This window comes from Apus apus, chromosome 6 (assembly GCF_020740795.1).
Source record: "Apus apus isolate bApuApu2 chromosome 6, bApuApu2.pri.cur, whole genome shotgun sequence".
NCBI classification, from domain to species: domain Eukaryota; kingdom Metazoa; phylum Chordata; class Aves; order Apodiformes; family Apodidae; genus Apus; species Apus apus.
This window is the reverse complement of record NC_067287.1, coordinates 34,513,295-34,537,164: the sequence shown is the minus strand read 5'-3', so window position 1 is coordinate 34,537,164 and position 23,870 is coordinate 34,513,295. Positions and strand designations below refer to the sequence as shown.

The 23,870-nt window shown below is 43.0% G+C and overlaps 1 protein-coding gene and 1 long non-coding RNA gene across 5 annotated transcripts in view; both read right to left on the bottom strand.

The window, feature by feature from the left end:
• NCKAP1 (NCK associated protein 1) overlaps nucleotides 1–7,618 on the bottom strand; it is a 58,162-nt gene extending 50,544 nt beyond the window's left edge. For all 4 annotated transcript variants that reach the window (XM_051624206.1, XM_051624207.1, XM_051624208.1 and 1 more), the window contains exon 1: nucleotides 7,475–7,618. In XM_051624206.1, the coding sequence (XP_051480166.1) occupies nucleotides 7,475–7,582 (108 nt within the window). In that variant the 5' untranslated portion in view covers nucleotides 7,583–7,618. The remainder of the gene's footprint in view (nucleotides 1–7,474) is intronic.
• A 1,416-nt stretch (nucleotides 7,619–9,034) lies between these two features.
• LOC127386737 (uncharacterized) lies at nucleotides 9,035–23,698 on the bottom strand. Its single transcript, XR_007889960.1, has 4 exons — nucleotides 23,571–23,698; nucleotides 22,700–23,202; nucleotides 17,072–17,185; nucleotides 9,035–10,667 (listed from the first exon to the last, which is right to left on the bottom strand). It is a non-coding gene; the product is annotated as an uncharacterized LOC127386737 (long non-coding RNA).
• Between the last annotated feature and the right edge of the window lie 172 nt (nucleotides 23,699–23,870).

Sequence of the window (23,870 nt, the reverse complement as noted above, 5' to 3'; positions counted from 1 at the left end):
AACAGTTCACACTGTACTTGCCTTAACATCTCTGATGAAGCATACCACAACTGCTTTGCTGCATTTTAGGTTTTGTGGATGCTTAAGTTGATGATTAACCAGGCTGGTACCAGGTAAGTTTTGTAAATTAAGCCTTGTCCCTCTTAACAGCCATGCAAGCAAATGCAAGAATTGCTCACACACGGACTAATTTTAGTACAGTTTAATGCTTCTGACAGCTAAAACTTACCTGTCCTACACCAGTATCTCTCAGGTGATCTTACACCACTAAGTAAATTACATCACTGATGTTTGCAGTTACATGCATGATACTCATACAAAAGGTAAACGTGTATTTTCATATATAAGCAGTGTTAATAGATTCAACCCGAAGTGTAGTGCTTCTGTGATCCAACCAGAATGGGGAATCAGAGGAAAGTGTCGAGTTAATTAATTTTGGACAGTCTCTACAGGAATTGCACATATTAAAAATATGGTACAAAATTATAATAAATGTAACAACTATTTCACTTTCCATACACAAAGGTTGCTAAGTTTGGCAGATGTGTCGCTTTTGTATCAATTCAAAATTAAAGGTGATAAGTCAGTCCCAAGTTTCCTAGAGCCAAGCAAGACATCTTCCTTCTGCATTATTCATTATTCTGTATGTCTTGAATCCCAAAACACATATTTTACTTTATATTCTTGTGTACCTCTACTCAGAGGTTCAACCAATTAAAATGCAAATTCTTGTGAAAACTGAAGAACGGACCTCAAGAAATTACTTACTCTGCTCTGCTGTTCCAAACCAGGACCAACTGTACCTATGCTGCTTCTGGGAGATGTCAGCCAATTCTTTACTTACAGGTCTCTAATGAGCTACCTTCAAAAACACTCTCAGCCTTTTCCAGTACTTCATCTTTTTCACTAGAAAGTTCCAAGATATAAACTGAACTTCTCTTGCTACAATGTAGTACATCACATCTTGTTCTCTGTGGCAAGACTGAATTGCACAAACTATTCCCCTTCTCTCTACAACACTCCTTAACACTTAAAACATTGAATCACATAATACTTGACAATTTTTTTTGTCCTGCTTTCTTAATGGTTCACATTTGTGGCACCATTAGTTGGTTTAAGTATTCTGCTCTGAGCTTTCACCGTTTTGTCCACATCCTTCTTGAAAAGTATGTAAAATCTAATATATTTTGAGTGAGTCTCGATGCGTGCTATGTAGGACAAAAGGATTACTTTGTGTTCAGACTGTCCTGCACACACATTTATAAAACCTCATGATATAGCTACATTTTTGTAGCAAAACTTAGTTAGTTTCAGTTTACCCTGACATATCCCTAACCTTTCCTGGCTATTTTCTGCAGACTTGCTATCTCATAACTTTTCATTTTGTATTTTAAATTTCACTAAGCACAAAAGAGCTTACAATCATACTTGCTCAACCCCCTTCAAGTTAGCCCATACCTACAATTCGTTAAGCTGAAATTGAATTCCAGTTAGGTTACTTGTTAGTTCTGTAGCTTCTCCATTACTTCCGTAGCTTCTCCCAGTTTCCTACATACACATATATTAAGCACACTGGCCATCACCTAGGTTGTTACTACAAAGACTGACTGGAACTAGATGTAAGACACATCCAACAAGACTCTCCTGAGCCCCCATCCTTCATTAAGATCTTCGTAACCATTCCCTAATATGGTTATCCATCTGCATTCATCATTACAACTTCATCCAGACTGTATTTCCTTAGATTGTTAGTTACAACAATCAGATGAGGTCATGTCAACGGTCTTGCTAAGGGCAACGTGTAAAACTTCTACTACATTGTCCACACTAGAGTGACCTGTCACATTGCTGACAAAAGACATAGCCTTGCTTTGACACTATCTGCACCACGATGAATTCATGCTGTCCTCTTGTGTTGGTAGCACCTGTTGCAGAAAGCACTTGCTTCTGTAAGCAAATATGGGGCAGGTGACATGCAAATTTAAGAAAAAAAAAAAACAGATTACACAGCCAGAAAAACCTTCCTTAAATGCCATTTATAAAGTAATCTCTGAACACAAGAAATCAAGGCAGTGGGAATGCCCTGTCTACTCCTGAATCAAAAATGGGAAGTTTTAGGACTTTTTAGCTGTACATTCTCTGCATGCCATCTTAAACTCTACCAACTAACACTGGATTTGTTTTTGAATCAACACACAGCAGGGCAAATCAACAGTAACTGGGGGTCAGAGGGAACACAAAAAACAGCACAAGATAATTCTGGGCATCTACGCTTTACATAAAGGGTAAATCCACCTGGCTTTCTGTATACTTTAGAAGATACCATGGGATATTTTTATATTGCATTAGAAAGTCTTATTGTTTCTTTATGAAATTAGTTGCTTTTTTGCGTTAAAAAAAATAGCGTGACATGGTATCACCAGCTTGTTTGCTTCCCATGCAAAGGCATCTTTTAATTTTTTTTATTAGTAGTGCTGACTCCGAGTTTGTTTAGGGCTTTCTCCTCCTGTTATCAGCAGAACATGATTTTAAGCCATTCCTCCAAGATCACAGACAGAAACAGACAAACTTATACTGTCATCTTAAGCCTATGAAGAACTGCTAACATCTATCAAGCTGTACTACACCACCTTAAGTCACTTCCTGATGACATGAAAACATGATCTGTTCTTTCCAATACAAACCTTACAATTCAAAACTGGATTGTATGTGAGCTTTTCCTCTCAGCTCAAAGCTCTGCACTGAGCAAATAGCTCAGTGTCAAAAGAGTGATCTAATCCTACACCCTTCCAAACTTCAGAGCTCTGCAGACTGAAAACTTCTCCATGCTCTGACAGTCACCTAAAATCTCTCCTACTTTTTCCTGAAGAACTGCTCTAGTGCCTCAGCAAAACAGTATGCTTTCTTGAGTGGTTCTATTAATCAAACAATCGACTAGCTTTTACAGATGTCCCCTCCAATGTTTAGACCTTGTAAAGTCCTCTCCAGTACAGTTTTGAAGTTGTTTTAATCTTGTTCTTCACCCCAGTCTCTCGAGCAGCATAAAAGGCTAGTGAAGTAAGATCTGACCTCTATTCAGCCTTGGCTGATCTGGTCAACTTGTCATCATTTTACCAGAGAGACCTGAAGCAGCCATCTTTCCCTCATACCATATGCCTTCTCTTGCTTTCTTGAGGAAAGAAAATAAATAGCATCCTTGATACAAGGAAAAATCCAGTATTTTCACTAAAGCATCTTTAAAGAACTACGTCGAAATTCATCACCTGCTCAATGATTTTAAATCTGCCTTCATTCTAAGCTATGTAGTGCTCACAATATGATTGGGACCACATTTTTATTTCTGAACAGTAAAAAATTAAGTCACCTAAATGCCCTGGAAATATTTATTCTATTCCTTATCTATGACTTCAGTTTCGTTATGCAGTTCATATCTAAGAATTCGTTTAAGATAGTAGTTTTTCAGATGCTATGTAATCAGAGCTGTGAAATTCAAAAGAATTGATGACATAAAGAAAAAATCTGCCCACAGACATAAAACCTGTACCACAAGGAACAGCATAACATGGCTAGCAAAGCAATTAAAGCTAAATAACACTCATCACATCTGAATGACATATACTGTAAACAATTCAAATCACTAACTTTTATCCCTAGCAGTTCTGTTGATAGTAGCACTGCTTTGACATTCATCAAAATTACACTCTTGATTTGCTCTGGCTAAATCTTTACTTGGGTTATTTTAAGATGAAATCTGACTGTAAATACTTCCCAGTATCCAAGGGCTTTATAAACAAACAAAAGACAAGCCTGCAGAAAATAACATTATTTCTCTGTCACCACTCCTGAACAATACACGTCTTTGACAGTACTGGCAGCATCACACAAAGCTTACCAACACAGACACCACCTGCTCAGAAAGGTAACCACAAAAATCAAACCTTGACCTGAGCCAGGATGGCTTACTGATTTAGAGAGATTTAGTTGTAGGCAACTAATGACAAGAGAGTTACACAGAAGACAATATAGCCTGGGTATTGAGGAAAAATTCTTAATAAGAAGAAAGAACTAGGAGAGAAATCACTATGGTAAGATTTTAAAGTCCAGGACTAATACTGCTCCCAGTACAAAAGACAGCAGAGAGCAGCAAGCAAAGGGTCATCCTCCAAAAGAACAGCAGTAACAAAAAAAACGCCTCCATACAAATCTGTTACTAGTTTTGCCTCATTATCTGTGACTACTGTAGTAACCTCACTTTTCTGTATTTTCCATGTCACTCCCAGGGGCAAAACCCGCCACATTCAGATACTCTTCCTTAAAAACAAGAAACTTTGAACTATTTCAAAAGGCAACATCAGCACAGGTGGTTAGTAAACATTAACCTATAAACAATTAACAGCTACAAGCACCATGACATAAAACCTGAAATTTTATAGAAAATGAAGTAGAAATATAAAAGAGCCACAAATAGGATTAAGGCAGTGGAACATCTCCCTGATGAGGCAAGGCTGAGGGAGCTGGGTCTCTTGAGCTTGCAGGAGACTGAGGGGCGACCTCACGTTTATAAATACGTTAAGGGCGAGGAGGATGGAGCCAGGCTTTTTTCAGTGATGTCCAGTGATAGGACAAGGGGCAATGGGTGCAAACTGGAACACAGGAGGTTCCACATAAACATCAGAAAAAACTTATTTGCTGTGAGACTGACAGAGCCCTGGGACAGGCTGCCCAGAGAGGCTGTGGAGTCTCCTTTGCTGGAGACATTCAAAACCCCCCTGGACATGTTCCTGTGTCATGTTCTCTAGGTGATCCTGCTCTGGCAAGGTGGTTGGACTAGATGATCTTCAGAGGTCACTTCCAACCACTAAGATTCTGTGATGCTTTCTGTGACATATAAATAAATATAAATAGCAGGTTTTTAAATGCTTTTGACAACTTCTCTGGGAAGTAAAATTTTCCTGCTTTACTTTTAACAGTCAAGAAAATGCTTAGTCTTTTAAAATCTCTGCTCCCTAGACAGCATCCCAAATAGTCTGTAAGGAGGCAGCTACAAATACTTCACCTCTCACTTCCTCTTATTAAGGGCAGTCTTAACCATTTCCGTTAACCGCAATACCACATATTGTGTGGTTATCTCTAGTAACTTCTGTTTTGAGATCATCTTCAATGGAGGAAGCTGTGAAAACCTTAAACAGCAGTTTTAAAACTGACTGATTTCAGAGAAGGAAGAAAAGGGAAAAAAACAAAAAGAAAGTGTTCCAAGCAGCCAGCTATGCCTGAACAGAGACTCATAATAAAAATCAGTAACCAATCCTGAGCCTTCTGGGGCTCACTGTCAGAGCTAGCTAGTTACCACTGTCAAGCAGTACTCGCTGCAGCTTAAGAAAACAGTTATTTGAATCACAAATCACAGTATGAAGACCTAGAGTTACGTCTGGGACATCTCCAGACTTGCAAAACAATACAACACACGCTGATCAAGCCACCTGGTCATACCTCCTCCCTCCCTGTGTGCAAAACCCACGTAATTCTGGACTCTGTTCATGGCATTGGGAGGAAGAGCTGGAGTCACCCCTAGTGTTGATGATGCTCCCCCATTGAGAACCTATCCATTTGCATCACTTCACTACCCTGAGTAACAGCAGAAGCTACCACCATATGGGCAAATGTGCTCAGGACTCTGCCATCCAAGCATGCCAGAAAAAACGTGTTTGTAGGTGCTGGACTGCTTCACAGGAGTAAGTGTCCCCACAGCAGAACCCTGGTGATGAACACAGAGCCTGCACTCCCCATAGCCATGGCACAGCTCCATGTCAAGACAAGATGTACTTTTTCCTGTCTTGTTTCCTGCCTTGCCTTGCTTGTTTCTTGCCTCCACCCAAGGCACAGCTGTTCTTAGGCAAAATTCCCCCCAGCCTGTTTCTCACCTGGTTTCTCTCAGAGCTTAACAAGCCCACATACAAATGGCCTCCTCACAAATAGGGAATTTCTGTTGCCCATTTAAAGCATGGTTATCTTATTACAAGTATTAAGTTGAAGCAAATTTCCAACATACAACACTGCAAATTAAAAGGAACCTCACTTCTATTTCAGAAAGATAGCAATTTGCAACTATTTAGTTAGAAGGCTTTACTTGTGCCAGTGAAGACTGCAGAAACACTTAAGTGCACACCAGCTACTGGCATTGCCCTGGATAAAAGCTGACTTTGGAATACTGCGGCCTGCTGTTTTTTTGCCTGGAAACACCACCTGAAGCAAAATCAACATTGCACTTGGTATAGCCAAGTAGCTCTAAGTACTTCTAGAGTGGGGCAACTCCCATATGAGCAAAACAACCTGACAAAACACCTCCCTGAGCTCAGGCCCTTAAAGCAGGATCACTCCTGCAAGGGACTTGGGTTCAGGAGTCAGAGTGATCAAACGGGCACCTACAACTCTCCAACTCCCCCTGCCATAGTCACAGCACAGGCCAGCTGAACCCAGCACACAGAATGGCAACAAGACCCCTGGCACGCTAAACCTGCCGAGGTGTGCTCGTTCCTTGAGCACAGTAAGTTGCACTTGCTTTGAAGTAAGAAAAACCTCTCAGGAATGGCTGCGTTTGAGGCAAAGCTGCAAGATCCTAACCAACACTCATTACTGCAAGTGGACTGGGCAGCCAGACACATTCAGACGATGTAAGTAAGGCACGTGAGGAAAACGAAGCAGGTACGGATACACGAAGCACCCGGAGCAGGGAATGGCCAGGAACCACTTTCTTCCGTGCAGGAAAGCACAAGGATTTACTCCAGAAGATAAATTACCCGAGCTGGGAGGCGCAACCCATCCTCCGCGTCCACACCGAGCCCTGCAGCTTCCCGCACCGCCGAACCCCCCCCCCGGTGCGAACCCCGATGCGTTTCACTGCGGGAGGGCGGGGACCAGCCGGAGCCCCCCCCCGGCACCTTCCCACATCTGCTCCCTCTCACGCCGGGAGCTGCTAAGCAACCGGCGCGCCTCGAACTTATGGAAATAAAACTTACTAATTTTACCGGCAGCCGTTCCCTTCCGCCCCGCCGGGCTCCGCAGCCGGCGCGGGCCCCTCCCGGCTCCGTGACTCACGCTCGGCGGGGCGGGAGCGGCTCCGGGCCTAGGCCCCGCGGCGGGGGCGCCGGGCCTGCGGGCGCCGCGCAGCCCCCTCCCGCCCTCCCTGCCGCCCGGGAGCCCGGCGGGGGCCGCCCCGGGAAGCCCCAGCCCCGCCCGGTAGAGGCGGCTCGGCGACAGGCCCGGCCGGAGAGCCCGGCCACGGCCGCGGGGCTCCCGCCGCCTCCCCGCGCTGCCCCGCGGCTCTAGGCCTCGGCCCGGCCGGGGGAGCGGAACACCGGGCGGGGGGGAGCGGCCGAGGCCCGTTCGGGCCGAAGCGGCGATGGCAGCGGAACGGTTCCCCCCCCTCCCTCCTTCCTTCCCTCCCACCCCGGCTCCCGGCCCGGGGCCCCCGCACCTTCTTGATGTTGTAGAGCCGGGTGAGCATGCCGACGCCCCGGTCGTTCAGGATGGTGAGCTTCTCCGCCAGCTTCTGCTGGCTGGGCTGCAGCACGGACCGCGACATCCTGGCCCCCCGCAGCCCCGGCCCGGCTCCCGCAGCCCCGCCCGGCGCGGCCGCCGCTCCCGGTGCTGCCGCCGCCCCCCCCCCGGCCTCGCGAGCTGCTGCCTCCGCGGGGCGGGGCGCGGCGCCCGGGTCACGTGGCGCGGCTCCCGGGCGCCCCCTGCGGGCGGGACGGGGCAAGCGCAGCGCCCCGCTCGGCGGGAGCCCCGCGGGGCCCGGGGCTGCGCGGGGTGCGGGAGCCGGTGCGGGGTCCGGCCCCGCCCGCTCCCGGCAGCCTCGCCGTGCGCCTCATGTCGGGTGGAGGGCCTTTCTCGGCTGGTTTCTTCCTGTTGCTGTCGCTGCCGGCAGAGCCGTTGGGGTAGAACCCCACGGTGTGCTTCACAGCCACGGAGGAGATGGGAGTTTCTCCACGGTCTGTGACAAAACTCCGTTTTAAATGGTCGCTATTTGCTTTATTATTATTGTTGTTGTTATTCTTCTTCTTCTTTTTCTTCTTCTTCTTCTTCTTTCCTCGGCTGAGAGCAGGCAGGGAAGCTCAGCAAAGCGCTGCTCGGTGTGCAGGGACACAAGCCTGGAGGCTGGTGACCCCCGTTCCCACCACATTCCCCATTCCCAGCTGAGATGGGATCGAGCAGCAGGAAGATCCCAGGAAGGTCCCAGAGACCTGCAGGGCAGGGGGCAAGAGATGCAGCACCCCCCCATCCCATCCCATCCCAGGGCAGGCTCTGGCCATTCCCTCAGCTGCTGCTCCAGGGAAAAGATCATTTCCCCAATCAGATGAGTCACATCCCTTTTTATTATTTTTTTTTTTAATTTTATTTTTTCTCTTGAAGCCACAGAAATGAAAAGCTCATCTTTTTAAGGAAAAGTGAGATTTCCACGTCTGAAATGTCAACAGGAAGGTTCCAGGAGAGCTGCAGGCTGTTCCTGAGGCGGCCGCAGGGCAGGCCTGCCGGGATGTGGGAATCCCCAGCCCGACTAGTGGGAAGCAGGTTTGAGAATTAACCTTCTTTTTTTTTTAACAATGGCACCACCATCTGTGCCTTTATGGCCTATTAATACTTCTATTTAATTTCCAGTTGGCATTTCTGCATTAGAAATCCGTATCGGATGATCTCAGCCTTTGAGGGGTTTAAAGCTTTTACATCTTCCACAGCACAGGAAGGAACGTGAGAGGCCTAAAAGTAATTAAATTGTTACTGACCTCCTTCTTCACTTTAGTACTCACAAGTTAATTTATGATTCAGAATGGAACCAGGAAGCAAGAACTTCGAGTTCCCATCTGAAGTGTGCTGTTGACTCATTCTTTGGCCTTTATCAGATGATTTTGTGCCTCAGCTTTGTGTCCAAGAGTCAGGAATCCCTAGCAACCATGTTGTAATGATTAATTAGGTTAGACCTGAGACCTTTTGCTACTGGAGCCCACCGAAAACATCAGAAACATTCAAATTGGTATTTAAATTCATAAAGCATAAAATGCCATGTATTTAATGAATAATATCTAGAGTAATCTTTTACATTAACCATCTTCTAATATTAATGTTTTTAAAAGACCAAATACGATATTTCTAGGTACAAGATGTTTCCCGTGTAGTTGCACAGCAAAATAAAAACAGATGCTATTGCTAAGAACAATTTTTTTGTTTCTCACCTACAGCAAAAACAGCAGCAGCCAATTTTTAATTCCATACTCCAGTATTTTTCAGCCATATTGAGTCTCCTGGAAGTTTCAAACATTAACAATCACAAAATTTGTAATTTATATACAGCCAAGCAAGAAAAATGGTATCGATATCCTGACAGTTCATTGAGGGGTTTTGTGTGTCATGCTGAATCATCTAACATCCCAATATTTCTAAGTAGGAAAACGATGGATTACAGAGGAGACACATTCACTCGGTTTTGATAAAGTTTGTGCTCTTAGAGCTCACTGGAGATCTTTCAAGCTCTCTGTAACTACAGATGTAGTTTTCAGTGTGAAAGCAGTCACAGCCACTCTCCAGACTGCACAGATCACAGGTTGAGGCACAGAAGGGAAAAACGAGTGCCTGTCTCCTTTGTAGTAACGGCAGAGCATCCTGTTTGCAAACTCCCACACAATTCCTCAGGCTGTTTACACGATCCTATCACACAGGCCACCTCTGGTTGCTTTTATTTTTTTAGGGTTTTTTTAATGCAAATGGTCCTGAGTTAGCTGGGTCTATTGAAAACATACTGAATATCCAAATACAGAAAGGATCAATATCAGTAAACAAGAAATACTGATACAAACATTTTTACTACCATGCAGCCATACAGACCTAATTCTAAATAGATTATCTGAATGCTCACTGCAACATGGTTAGTCACAGACTGTTAACAATGTTCTTCTGTCATGCAAGCAGATACATTATAATGAAAAATAATCTCCTCTCTAAGTATAGCCTAACAAAGTAGACCAGATGTTCTCTAGTACAGAGTGTCCCTTACCAAAAAATGAGGGTTTTTTAGCAAAGGTATCAGCAAGGTGCCAAGACCTGGTTGGGAAAAGGAGGTGTACCATATCTCAACTCAGAGAAGGAGTCAAGAGTTCAAAATTCAGTGACAGAAGATGTTACTGCCCACGCAGACACAAGATGCTGCTGATCACATAATTGGCAGCATCTTGCTAATCTGAGTGTCAGGACTGGTGTCGAGTTTGGAACGATAAAGCATGCCTTTTTTTCCTCTGGCTTTTCAATGCTTCCTGCTTATTAGAAGGAGAAAATATGCACATCTAGAGAAGAAATTGTATAGATGGACTTAGGCTCCATAGGAAGTAAAACCAAAAAAACAACCTGAAAACCTTTGCTAACTGCGAACGGAAAATGTAGATGTCATCAAGATGCAACTTGGTTAATGTGAACACGTCTTTATGCAGAGTCAAGAGTTCTGTCATTACTTTCAATGGTGGCAGGGTAAAGCCCATGTCATCACACTACTTTTGCTGCCATTTTAGGTAAAGACTGCAGGAATAACATACAGGTTTTGAGCAGGAAGATTTGTTGCGTATTTCGATGATAAAAATGTCTGCACTGTCCAATCTGGGCTCGCCAGTCTAGCAGCAAACCTAACAATAAAGTGGAAATACAAGCTTTGTCAGTAACAGCATGGCTCTTACAGGTGTGGCAACATGAAATGAAGGGAAGAGTAAGGCTAACAATTATTTTTAAAACACACACCTACTATTTACTCAATGATTTATAAATTATTAACATTTAAACAGCTTTCTATATTTATTCCAAAAGAACAAGTTTAGGGCAAGTTTCAAACAGCACTTTAGGTTTTGCTTGAGCTCAGCTCTGGTCCTTTGAAAGTCAGTTTTCAGTGCATGTTTTAATTGTGCTACTGACTTTCAGGGCTTTCAGACAGTAATGAAAATGTTGTTTAAGAAGCTTTGACAGAATAATCACCAAGTAGCTCCATTTGTACCAACTCCACCTGGAGTTCAGTGAAGCACATCAACAGGATGTATACTTTTCTAGCACTGCTACTTTGAAACGTGTAGTGGACGTTTCATTACTGCAGAGTAGACTGTATTGTCAACTAGGTCTTTGCTACACTTCTTGCTTACATCTCTGTAGAAGTATTTATTTATATTTCCTTTCCTGCCTGCCTTTTTTTCCTTGGTTTCATTTCTTCTGATCTGGGGACTATTCAAAACTTCATGACCAGGAGTTTCAGTGAAATGGCAGCCATCAGGAGCTGCACTCTCCACAGGTCCACTGCATGACTTCTGCCCACTTGGCCAACAGAAACAAGGAAGCAATTGTTACAGACTCATTTTGCTCAATATTTCCTTTTCAGGTAGAAACAAGTCAAAACACAAAGTCAAACTTGTTTGGACAGACGAGAATTTTTAAATGGTCACCATCATTCCAATTATTGTGGTCATGCCACAGTATTTGTTAATAACACATAAATGCCCCCTCCTGGGAAGTGTTGAAGGCCAAAATGGATGGAGCTTTGAGCAACCTGGTCTAGTGGCAGGTGTCCCTACCCATGCAGGGGGTTTGGAACTAGGTGATCTTTCAGGCCCTTTCCAATCCAAAACAATCTATGAGTCTAGGGAATATTTATTACATTGTTAAACTTGCATATAAAGACACACAAGCTGAAAACTTTACCATACAAAGGCTAGACAATTGTTTAGATCACCTATAAAAATAATAAATGGCAATTAACAAACAGTTGCCTTTATCAGACAGACTTTTATGAGAAGGAGCAACAGGTTCGAAAGTCCTGTCATCCTCACTAAACCAGGCTGACAGATTAATTATATTTGCATCTACAATTTTATTGATGAATCCAAGCTTTTTTCATTAGTTCATCTGTCATGAAGCCAACATGCCTGCAATATCCCATATTCCCCTTTTCCCCTCCCTTTAAAGGTGTTTGGACATTATTTTAACCTCTCCTGTCTTGCACACACAAGCTCAGGTGTGCCAGCTCCCTGTTCCTTTTTGTGCCTGTCTCTTAAGTCCTCCCAGCAGAGGCTGTGTCATAGAGCAGCTGCTCCGAGACACGAGGCCTTTGAACTTCCATGAAAACAACTTAACAGTGGATGGGCAGAACAGAGAAGGGGTGTGCAAAGCCAGTTAGAAGCAGATGGTGAACACTACAGCAGCTGTTGTCTCTTGTGCTGTGGAAACCTGCCCATCTAGGAACGCATGAGCGCTTCTGCTCATACCGGAGGGACAAGAATGATGAACCTGCCCCAGAACTTCTGGTCTGACCTTATGCGAATGAGCCTTACCCAGTAGAGAAGCAGGTTGTTATCAACACTGGAGAGCTAGCTTTCTCACGGTGTCCCAGATCCATGACTAAACAGTCATGCTCAAGTGGCAAATCAAATGTCAGCCTGGTGGCTATGGACGTTGGTGAGAGCAGGAAGAAAATAGGTTCTGTGTGAGCTATCAGCACAGCTAAACAGGAGGAGTTTAGGAAGGTGGGCTAAGATTTGCCTTGGATCAGCCTGAATCACTGATTACTTTTACAACAGAGGTGGAATGAGGGTGGTAGGTTAGCTCCAATCGTATAGTTTCTGATTTAGGACTACAGTCCACTCTGTCAGAAACCCTGGAGCAAATGGATTAAAGAGGTTTTTTGCTGGCTATCAAACAAAGCTTAGAAGGGCTGTCAGGATGAGTCACCCACCTAAATTAACGTCTTGAACTGATATGGGTGTAGACCTTAAGTGTGGTTTCTAGGCAGGGGTTACATCACCAGCTTTAAAAACATCCTGATAAATACTGATCTCAGAAAGGGCAATGGATTAGACAGGGCATTTTATTTTCATTTCATTTCCTTACAGGCTGAAGAGTCAAGAAGAAAAAACAGTGACCTCCCAGATGCCTGTGAGCCCACTAAATAGAGACATAATGCCTAATGGGCTTGCAAATCTTTATTATCCAGGTGAGTCAGCCTATGCTGTCTGCCCACTGACCAGAATACACAAGTCATCCCTTTGCAAAGAATGATCTCTGTCCTCTTTGAAACTGGGATGTGGTTGGAAAGTTAGAATCTAGATAGCAGCTAGTCAAGTAGGACCCTTCAAAGTGGTCCTGCACACAGAATAACTGTGGGGCTTCTGTTGACCATGTGTTTTTCAGTATCTTCATCTACCTGCAAAGCCTTCTCTGGCAGGCACGTACAAGCTCGTGTGCTCTGACCTACTTTTAGTGTCTCTGACACTTCTTTTGTCCTAGGTAAGTGAGTTAGCAGCAGGGACTTCTGCGTGGCTACATATATAAATATACTAAAATAACCTATTAGAAGTTGCTTTGTCTCCTCCCTTCCCCTCCCTTTCTCTCATGAGAATCCAGGGGAATGGCACATACCTCTTTAAAGTTTTTATGCTCCATCCAGAAAAAAAAAAAAAGGCCCTCTGCTTTAAACTTACCTACTTGTAAAGGAGGAAAATTTTAACCAAGGAACACCCAAAGAATGAAGGGTTTTTCCCCATTGTTTCTAGCAACCACATTTACCAGTCAGTAAGGATCTTCCCTACTGACTGTAGTAAAAATGAGGCTAAAATTTTCCCTTTAGAAGTCTAAGGTTTACGTATGATGGAACAGTCCAGCTGTAGATTTCCACAGATAAAATGTGCATGGAGAAAAGCATGCTACTGGAGAAGGATGACACATGCATCACCCAAATTGTCACACTCATGAGCTATGATCAAACTGGGAAAAAACAATATTGAAAAACTACTACAGTTATAGTCCACATTTCCATCTGTAACGTTTTCTCCATTTGACAAAGAAATATGAGTCACCTCAGGGTATAAAAAACAACGTAACAGTTGTTTCCCACAGCACAGAAACACACAACTTAAAGCAGCAATGGAAACAATACTGTGCTAGCTGCGACTGAAGCCTATCTCTGGTATGCAGTGTGAAGCCCCATGTGTGGAGAAGGCAGGACAGGATAACACTGTGAACACTGAGGGGGGCTCATACTTCAAATAATTGTAGCTCAGAACTAAAGCTCAGTGCTGATTAAGATTACTACAATGAAAATTCTATGCGTGGCCATCACTTCAAATCTGTAACACTTGAAAAAAACATGGGATGACTCTGCATCTTAACATTTACTTTTCAAATAGCCTAGTTTGTTAAGCTTGTCTTTGAGTTGCAGAAAATTTTGCTTATGGGAAACAAGGTATGGTAATTTTACTACAGAGAGCATAAGCATTTAGAAAGTACTTATTTCCTAATGATTTATTCTCTAGGGAGCCACTTCATGATTACCTTCACTTTAGTAGAGGACTGGATATCAGAGAATTTGCTTGCATAGGTAAGTTAGACAACTAATGTTTTTTGTACTTTTTCTTTTTAATTTAAGTAGAAATTGTCAGTATTATAAAGCAGAATGTGAAATAATACAAATACAATTTTAAGGATGTCTAAGAGGTGATAAAATAATTGATTTAAAGATCTATACCAGTTATTCCGAGTGGATCTCTTTGGATAGATTTGTTCTACTGCATTTGGAGATTTGCACATACATTTGGTGATAAAAGGTTGAGGTTTCTTGTTATTGTAGTGTTCGTGTTTTTAAAAAAGGATATTCCCCTAAATAACTTTTAGCATGTTTGAAAACAAAGTTTGGCTTATAGAAATAACTCATATATATCTTCCAAGGCTTTGTTTCAGTTTTGTTTTCTCTACAATAATTTGTGATGTTGATAATGAAATTGTTAATGATCTAGCACGTGCTACTCACAAAAAATAATCATCACTAATCTTTTCCTTCTATTGACTGCTCATATCAGAAAAAGTCTTGTGTTCTACAAAGTAGCAGCAGAGATTTCACCTGCTTGAATTAATGAAGCTCCATGTGTAGGGTTGGACAGAAACCTGGAATTCCATCATATGAAAAGAAGGTGCATTTGAAAATTAAGGTAAAGCCAAGAAGTGCTCACAAAAAGTCATTGACAGGTACTCTAAACAGCCTTTTTGACAGGACATGTGTCCTGACAATCAAACTTGAATGGAAATCTTTCACATTCAAGGACAGTGCTATTCTGTAAGCTTTTGGTAATGTTCTAAGTGTGGTTAAAACATGTTGGGAAAAAATTAAGGAAAGGAAAGACCAGTCATGGCATGTTTTGATGAGATAGACCCAAAGGTTAGAAATTTTCCTAATTATTATTATTATTATCAAACCAGTAAACTAATTTTACCAAATGTATTCACATTGACATCCAAATTTGTAATTTTCTACCATTCGTCTAAGTCTAAATTAATTACCTGTTTTTTCTAAAGTAAATTGAAAGCATTGCTACACCTTCTTGAACTTCATTTATGGTCTACATGTAAAAATTAATTCCTTAATCAAAATAATCAAATAATTAATCAAGTATTTTAATAAGCAAACAGAATGGACGTTTTTGGCTACTTTAAAAGTAATGATTAAATAAGATACAATTAGGAGTAGCTTGCTGTGAAGCAAAAGTATTCTGTATTTTCTCTTTACTGAAATAGTCAGAGGAGACATAGTTAAAAACCCCTGACCTTTCTGTCTGTCTGCTTCTTGAAGAACATAAGAAAAATACTAAACACTAAGAAACAGGGTAGGTCAATCTTGTTCATTCTTTGACTCTGCAGTATACAAAACACAATTAGTTTTTTCTGAGAGTATGTGTGTGCATATGCATGTATTCCAGGTTGTCACCTCTTTTTCTAGAAATTTATTTCCTTTAAGTTATCGGTTTTCTTCTCATTTTTGAAGCCCTGGCTTTCAAATACTTTCAGCTATCCCCCCCAACTATTGATTGATGCATCTATCTCAGTCTTCACAGGGAAAATAAATCCCAGCAGTACCAGTTTCTCTGCTGACACAGGCAATATCACATTGCAATCTCAGTTATGATGGTAGTTTTTATCCCATCAACACGATTGACTAGTAGGGCTTCACTCTGTCACCTGCAATGTGTATTCTCTTAGGGATCACAGATACAGCCCCTGGGGCAAGGGATTTTATGCAATTAAAATATGAAGTGATTTTATGAAACTTGTAAACTTCACAAAGCTAAGCTTACTCATTGTTATTATTCACTTGACCAGAAAGAAAAGAAAAACATAAGAACCTGGTCAGACCAAAAGCTCATCCAGCTGCATATCCTGTCTCTATCCCATGGCCAAAGATTGAAGGCCTAAGGAAGAGAAGTACCTACCAGTGCTTCTGCAGAAAATGCTCTCCAACAGTTTGTGGCTCAGGGACTTTGTGAGCAGAGACACTGTCTTGCATTTAATAGTTGTTGATCTATTAATGTGTCCATCACCTTCTAAACCCATGCAACCTTTTAGGATTCTGTAGCAAAGGTTCACTTAGCTTCACTGTGTCTTGTACTTAGGAGTTGGAAGAAGTAATGAAGGCCAGCTCCTGCCTGAATGTATTTGTAGCTTGAGAGGGAAAGGAAAACTAGATCCCTCCTTGTTAGTGGGACAGAAGTTAATAGAAGCTCTGGAGTGGCTGAATCAACCTATAGATGTAGAATGAGATAGGGAATAGAGAGCCTCATCTTCCTTCCCTGCCTGCAGGGAGCTTCTTCCCACACACAAGCATGCAGGCACAATACAGCATTAGCAATATGCTACAGCAAGCAAAGGGCATGCACAGGAACTGTATTCTCCAGTATCTTTTTTTTGGAGATGCCATGCTTATCAATGTTCCACTTGACCTTCACCCCTACCTACAGAAGGCATCTCTTCATGGTAAACCGTAGGAATAGGTCCTACTTCCATGACTGACTAAGCTAATCCACACAATTCTCCTACTGCACACAGTTTATGATCCTTAGTAGAAGCTGTAATGGTTTCCTTCTTGAACTCTGTAAAGCTAGAAAGACATGCTCACATTCTGGTACCAGTTGTAACAGCAGTATTTGATTATGCCTGTGAAAGTTACACATCATCAAAAGCTACACATAAGGTGCTACAAGAACTCTGAAACCAACTTTGATTTTACCATCTTTAATTTTAACTTTTCAGGCTGTAGTGTTGGTCTTTTCTTCAAGAGAAACTTTTGGGGACTTGAATTCTAAAGCAGCTCTCATGTCTTTGAATGACCACTGAAATAAGCCTGTAGAGAAACAAGAAAGTTGTGGGACAGATTAATTGCATTTATACACAAGCAGGTGGCTAGAAGCTGCAGTGCAGAATGAAAACTGCTCTTTTGAGGGTTCTGATAAAAAAACAAATAATGAGGATTTTTTTTTTTTTGTATGACTCATCATCGTCAGCCATTGAAAAATCCTTGTTTTACCTTTTACTTCACTCCTGGTCCCTAAAACTGAGAAAGAAAAATCATACTTCAGGTTTCAAAGGGCTTGAAAACATTACAGAAGCTCACCTATGTTAACAGTGCTCCTCTTTAAAAGCTCTGATTTTTCTCCTCTCTTTTTGAAGGTCCTGACCCTTACAGGTTCTTTTCATGCCTTACTGCAAAGTCAACTTCTCTTAAGGAACTTTTTTTCTGAAGGTATTCTTAAAATGAAATAACACAGAAATGGTGGAGAGCTGCCTTGGTGACTGATGGTCTCTGCTAACTGTAGTTAACCATCACTCCTTTGCAGAGCAGCTGGCCTGAACAGAATGTTATTTGTATGTGTACACTTCTGTTAAAATGGCTCAGGTTTTTGTAGTCTCTCAAGAGATTGTTCCTTTCCCTGAATAACTTTGTCTTTATTAATGAGTTGGCATAACCCTTTATACACCAAAGTTCATGAACACATCAGCATTGTTTTAGATGCAGATGTATCTTCACTCACACGACTGCACTGACGTAAGTCAAAGTGCTTCTGGATCAGACAAACCAGAGCACAAATGGGAGTGGAATCCAGATCCTACTTATGTAGTACACACATGGGTTGTGCCAGATCTTCCTCACACCAACAGGTCCCCAGGGATACTCTCGATGGCTATTAAGCATTTCAGCTTGGCATTGTACCCTGTTGCTCAGTGCTCATTATTCACCATGATCTGTGACACACTATAAAAATACACATCTTCAGATGAGTGAATCAGCCTGCTCATTTGCATGGATTGCTGACTGAGTGTGGTGAGAACAGAGAGGAGTGCCCTGTGTTTGTAGGGCCAGGCCTTTGCTTCTGGGGAAAATTCCCTGCAGCAATATGAGATAGCCCAGTGCAAACACCACTGGTTCAGGTTAACTTTATAACAATCAGCAAACCATGCAGCTTGAAATAAATAACATACAGAGAAGCTTCCTACCCTTCAGGCCAGGGATTTGGCAGTGTTTGGAGGAACTCCACAGACTTATTATTATTATTAGAAGCAACCACTGGGCCTTTGGTTGTTTACAGTCTCTCGTAGCTTGGGCTGGACTTTCATATGCATATTGTCAGAGCCAAATCTCCCAACTCAGTCTCCCAGGATACAGACTCAAAGACTTGAGGAACTGACTCAGGCTTGGCTGGAAAACACTGCATACGGTCAAGACTGATGTCATAGCCTTTAGAAGCACTGCTTGAATGGATGTTTTGATTTGTGCATTAAAGGGGTATAAGAAAAGAAGATATGTAAATGTATTTCACATATATGCTAGCTTTTACAATGGAAAACCCTCTGCAGCCATAAATGAGCACCACAATTCTGTAGAACCAAAGGACAAGAAAAATGTTAAGATCACTTCCACCACCTCTGGCCTCACCCCATTTACACTCATAAGTAGCTGCCCTTTGTTTAGCCAACAGGGCCTAGTCCTTTGGATGGGTTACAAAGCGGAAGAGCCAGAATTCCAAAAAGAAACTAACACCTTACACTGAAGCTTGGATGTCTAGCACCCAGCTCACAGTATGTCTAACAGCAGCACTATGTCCTGTCAAGTTTTTGTTTTGGTAACTTTGTGTACACAGCTGTCAGCATGGTCCTTCTTCCCTTAACTATCCTCATTTGGACCAAGTATTGTGGCAATACTTTTAAAATGCCATATTGTTAAAAACCTGCCTCTGCCTTCACCCCTTCTTCCTGCCATCCTACAACAACAACAAAAAAAACCAAACCCAAAACAACTGGCAAATTCACAGCTTCTTAGGCCTGTATGTGATGTAGTGATCTCAGGATGCCAAACAGAATCCTTGCAGACTTTTCACTATAATCAATTCCATAAGAGGTCTTACTACAGATTTAATCTTACCCCATAATGTGACATTTAAGGATTTTGTCTACAAATCAGTTGCTTTTTGAGCTTGCATGCTTTACTTCCCAGACAGGATCCCACTTAAGATAATTTGCCAGGAGTATTACTGGATACCAGGGCAAAAGAGGTAGTATATGCATGCTCCTTCAGGGTATGAGACAAAAGCACACAACCTGGAGGACAAGCCATTCTCCATCCACCTCACACTTGGCTGTGACTTTAGATTTCCTCCAGAATATTCTTTCCATGCCTACCCGACGCAGACAAGCCCAAAGGATGAAAAACAGATGAGGACAAACGAGTGGTTGTCCCTCAGCCAAATCCTCTCTACGCGAGGGAAAGGTATCCATAGAGCCATCCTCCCATCACAGAATCACAGAATCTTAGTGGTTGGAAGGGACCTGGAAACATCACCTAGTCCAACCCCCCTGCCAGAGCAGGATCACCCAGAGCACATCACACAGGAACGTGTCCAGGCAGGTTTTGAATGTCTCCAGAGAAGGAGACTCCACAGCCTCTCTGGGCAGCCTGTCCCAGGGCTCTGTCACTCTCACAGCAAAGAAGTTTTTTCTGATGTTTACGTGGAACCTCCTGTGTTCCCGTTTGCACCCATTGCCCCTTGTCCTATCCCTGGACATCACTGAAAAAAGCCTGGCTCCATCCTCCAGACACTCCCCCTTAACATATTTGCAAACTTTGATGAGGTCACCCCTCAGTCTCCTCTTCTCCAACCTAAAGAGGCCCAGCTCCCTCAGCCTTTCCTCATAAGGGAGATGTTCCACTCCCTTTTTAACTTCTACATTGCCCAACGAAATTTCTCAGAAACATTCTCATTACACTGACTTCCAGCAATAAAAGCCACTCCACATTTCATCTAGTGCCTTCTATAATTAATAGAGGAGGACCATTGGAGCCCTGGTTTGTGGGAAGACTACAATTACCATTTATAGTACTAACATACTTTTTATTTCCGTAGCATTTTTTCTGTGTGTCATGCAAAAGCATGGGTCATATCCCATGTGCCATCTTGTCCTGTTGCTTAAGGTATGAACGATCCTGAGCTTGTGCTTCCAAACTGCTCACTTCTTCAGAAATAGGAAAGTCAGCAAGAACAAGTATCACATCTTGACAACTTGGCAAAACTGAAACTGAGACTCTCCCTCAGGTCCCTCAGGTCTCCCTCTAGAGTGCAGGAGGCAGACAAGCCATTGCTAGAAGCACTCAGATGTGGGATGGCACAAATGGTGGTGAAATAGTTACTATGTTAGGGGTCCACTCCTGCTTAGGTCAGTATGGACAGGAGCTGCCTCTCTCAAGGGATCCAAGTACCACTGAGTGCTTTGCTGAGAATTTAAGATCTATGGTGCAATTTAAGCTTCAAGATATTCTTTGCACTTGTATGAGGTCATCTTTATCCAACACAGTTATCCCCAAATAGCACAATGCACTTCTGAAAAGGCTTACTAGAAGATCATACAATGGCATTATTATTATTTCCCTCTATTTAAAATACCTCCTGATGCATGCTCTGGTCATGCTGGCCTTTCTCATCACCTCCCCACATTCCTGATTCACAGCCATCCTGTGACCAACCTGTGCACACAAGTATTTTCAACTTCTTAAGTTACTTTCAACAAAGGAACACAGTCTGCAGCAGAGCCTTGTGTTGTTAGTCAGATATTAGCTGACAATATTTTGATTTTTGCACCATTTCTCTTACTACTCAAAGTCATCTGGTTATTCCAGTTTGAAATGTGATGTTATTAGTGTACTAATTAGGGTTTGAGTCTCCACTTCAGTTGAATTACTGGCATAAGAAATTAACTCTAACATTTTGGTGTGTTTTACAAGTTCAACCTTTTAACATATGCATTCTTCAGAGCACAAGTCTTGTTTCTCAAAGTCAGCTATCTGGAATCTCTGGTTATTCTATTCTCTGATAGCAACTACCTCTTTTGCATTGATAAGTACAGGTAGTACCTCGACCAAAACGAATAGTGGAAGGGAAAAATAAACACAACAGAGAGATGATGTATCATCATATGAGCTTTCTGAATACATACAAGGTGCTTTCTGTAATAATTAGTGTCTATGTTACACATTCCTTCATTTATACCCATTAAGACAGGTTCTGCTGAATTTCCTGACAGACAAAACAGAACAACTATGAACTTAGTACTTACTTAAAACTCGACTGCATTTGCATTGGTAGGTAGCTCATTCAAAACCTGAATATCCAGCAACACAACAAATGCATGAATGCAGTGAGGTGGAGGCAGCACCCAGCTCCTGCCATATGTTTAGAGAAGGCTTCTCCCCTCAGCAGAGCACACAAAGGGGAAATGTTCATCTGTGAAGTGACATGCCAGTTTTCAACTCTCGTCTCACAGTGATTACCTCTTCTATCTTGGAATGGAAGGTATTAACAGCTTGACAGCAGGATGTTCTAAGTGCCTGCATCAACAAAAAACGCTGTCTACGAATAGTCAGGCTAGATCTACTGCTTATGATATGGACACACTAATTAAATAAGAAAATACTAATTCTGCATGTAGACCTCTGCAGAACGTAAGGATCTCGGAGCGCTAACACCACAGATTTCGTGTCCAGTAGTGACCTCTGGTGTTTAAGGTAGTTATAACAATGATAAACATTCCTAGCAGAAGCGATTAGCTTGGAATCAGCTGCCTTTTTGCATCCACATCTGTTGCAAGCTCTTCCTCAGAGGTAAAGGAACAACATGTAGATGTATTATGAAATTTAACTGTGAGTATCTCACAGATGGGTCACAGCTTAGTCTTGCAAATGCAGAGCTTGGTCACAAAGCAAATCCTACAGCCTTGCTATTCTAATGGCAGGTGGGGAAATTCTGCTCTGGCCTTACCTCTCTCCTGACACGAGGCTCTCCACATTCTTGTGGGATACCCTGTCCTTGGTCTCTCACAGGGGCAGCTGGAGCAAGCCAAGGCAGCTTGAAAAACAGCCATGAGACACTAAGCAGTTGGTGGCTCAACCCACAGACAAAGCTCTCCATTGCTGTCTTCTGATCAATTGGATCAAAACTATTGAGTAAACCTTAATAAAACTTAATCACTTTCTACATCATTATTGGTTTAAATTAACTGCTATGAAGTCCAGTCGACTTTCAGAGGGGCTACTGAATACCCATCTACCATGCAGAAAGTTACAAAACCTCCTACTGGAAATTATCTTTTGTCCTGGAGCCTTTTGTTTGGTTACCTTGACTTCTGATCCTGCCCAGATCTCTGCTCTCTTCTGCATCCTATCCTTTTCCTTGTTTTTTTTCCCTTGGTTTAGACTTTTGATTTTCCAGTATTTTCCAGACAGTATGTAGGGGATTCTGCCTGATTCAGAAGAACTAGATTTTATGTCTAGTTCCCACCAGAAAATTGCCTCTGGAATTTCTAGAGATACCTTAGGCTCTTGCAGTTCCAAACACTCCGCTTCTTGAACTGAGGAGGCATTTGTAGATCTCTTCCCATGGAACCAACTTGCTTCTGTTCTGTTCTGCACTCTAGGGAACTATCAGGAAGATCCTTTCAGAGTCATCACTGCCTGCCAGCACGGGTTTGAGGAAGACTGTAACACTGGAGAGAGCAAGGACTGCAATAACACATCCTTATTCTACACACCAGCAGGGAACATGGTTAAAGACAGAAATGGATTTCTGGCAGATTTGAAGTTGACAGTATTAGCACTTGACTTCACAAAGAAATACTTCCCATACTTATGTACCAGCTGTGTAACATTTCGAATAGTGCTCTGTAAAAATCAGGTTGAAACACAGGCATGAAGTGGCCTGGGAGCAAGGAAAAGCCAGCCTCATCTTGCCTCCCTTTTCCTCCTGCTTTGTCTCATTGGAAAATAACTTCGGTTAAGCTGGTTTTCTGTAGCCTTCAGTCACTAGTCCAATGACTCTGGGAAAAAAAAAAAGTATTTAATTATAATACTTTCTATTTAACTTCTACAATGTTTTCCCGTTATGCAAGTCCCTTCTGCAATCAGACAGGCATTGCTGCATCACTTTTTTTGTATCTATAAGCAGCACGTATTTTGCAAACGGGCATTTTCAATCACAACGCCGTTCCGGTTCCCCTCGCTGCTTCCCTCACCGGCAGGCCAAACCCCGCCCAGAACAACCATCAGCGAATTAAAACCCCAAAGCACTGGGGGAAAGCACAGCTTCTAAAGGAAGAAGAAAAGCACTCCAGGCATAGCTGTGGCAAAGCCTCTGCGTCTGACCGCACCGGGCACCGCACCGGGCGTACGGAGCCATTTCCCACACCTGTCACGCCGAGGGCGGGAGGCAGAGGGAGATGCCGCGGTGCCCAGCCCCGCAAGCAGCCGCCCCGAGCCCACGGACCCGCACATGGGACCAGCCAGGACCGACCGGCCCCGCAGCCGGGACGGACGCGCCGCTATTGCCTCCCGCTCCCCGCGGCGGGGGGATAGCCCCGCGCGGCCCCGCCCCTCCAGCCGCCAGCCAATGGCGTGAGGCGGGGCGCGGGGCGGCAGCCAATGGCGTGAGGCGGGGCGCGGGGCGGCAGCCAATGGCGTGAGGCGGGGCGCGGGGCGGTGCGGGGCC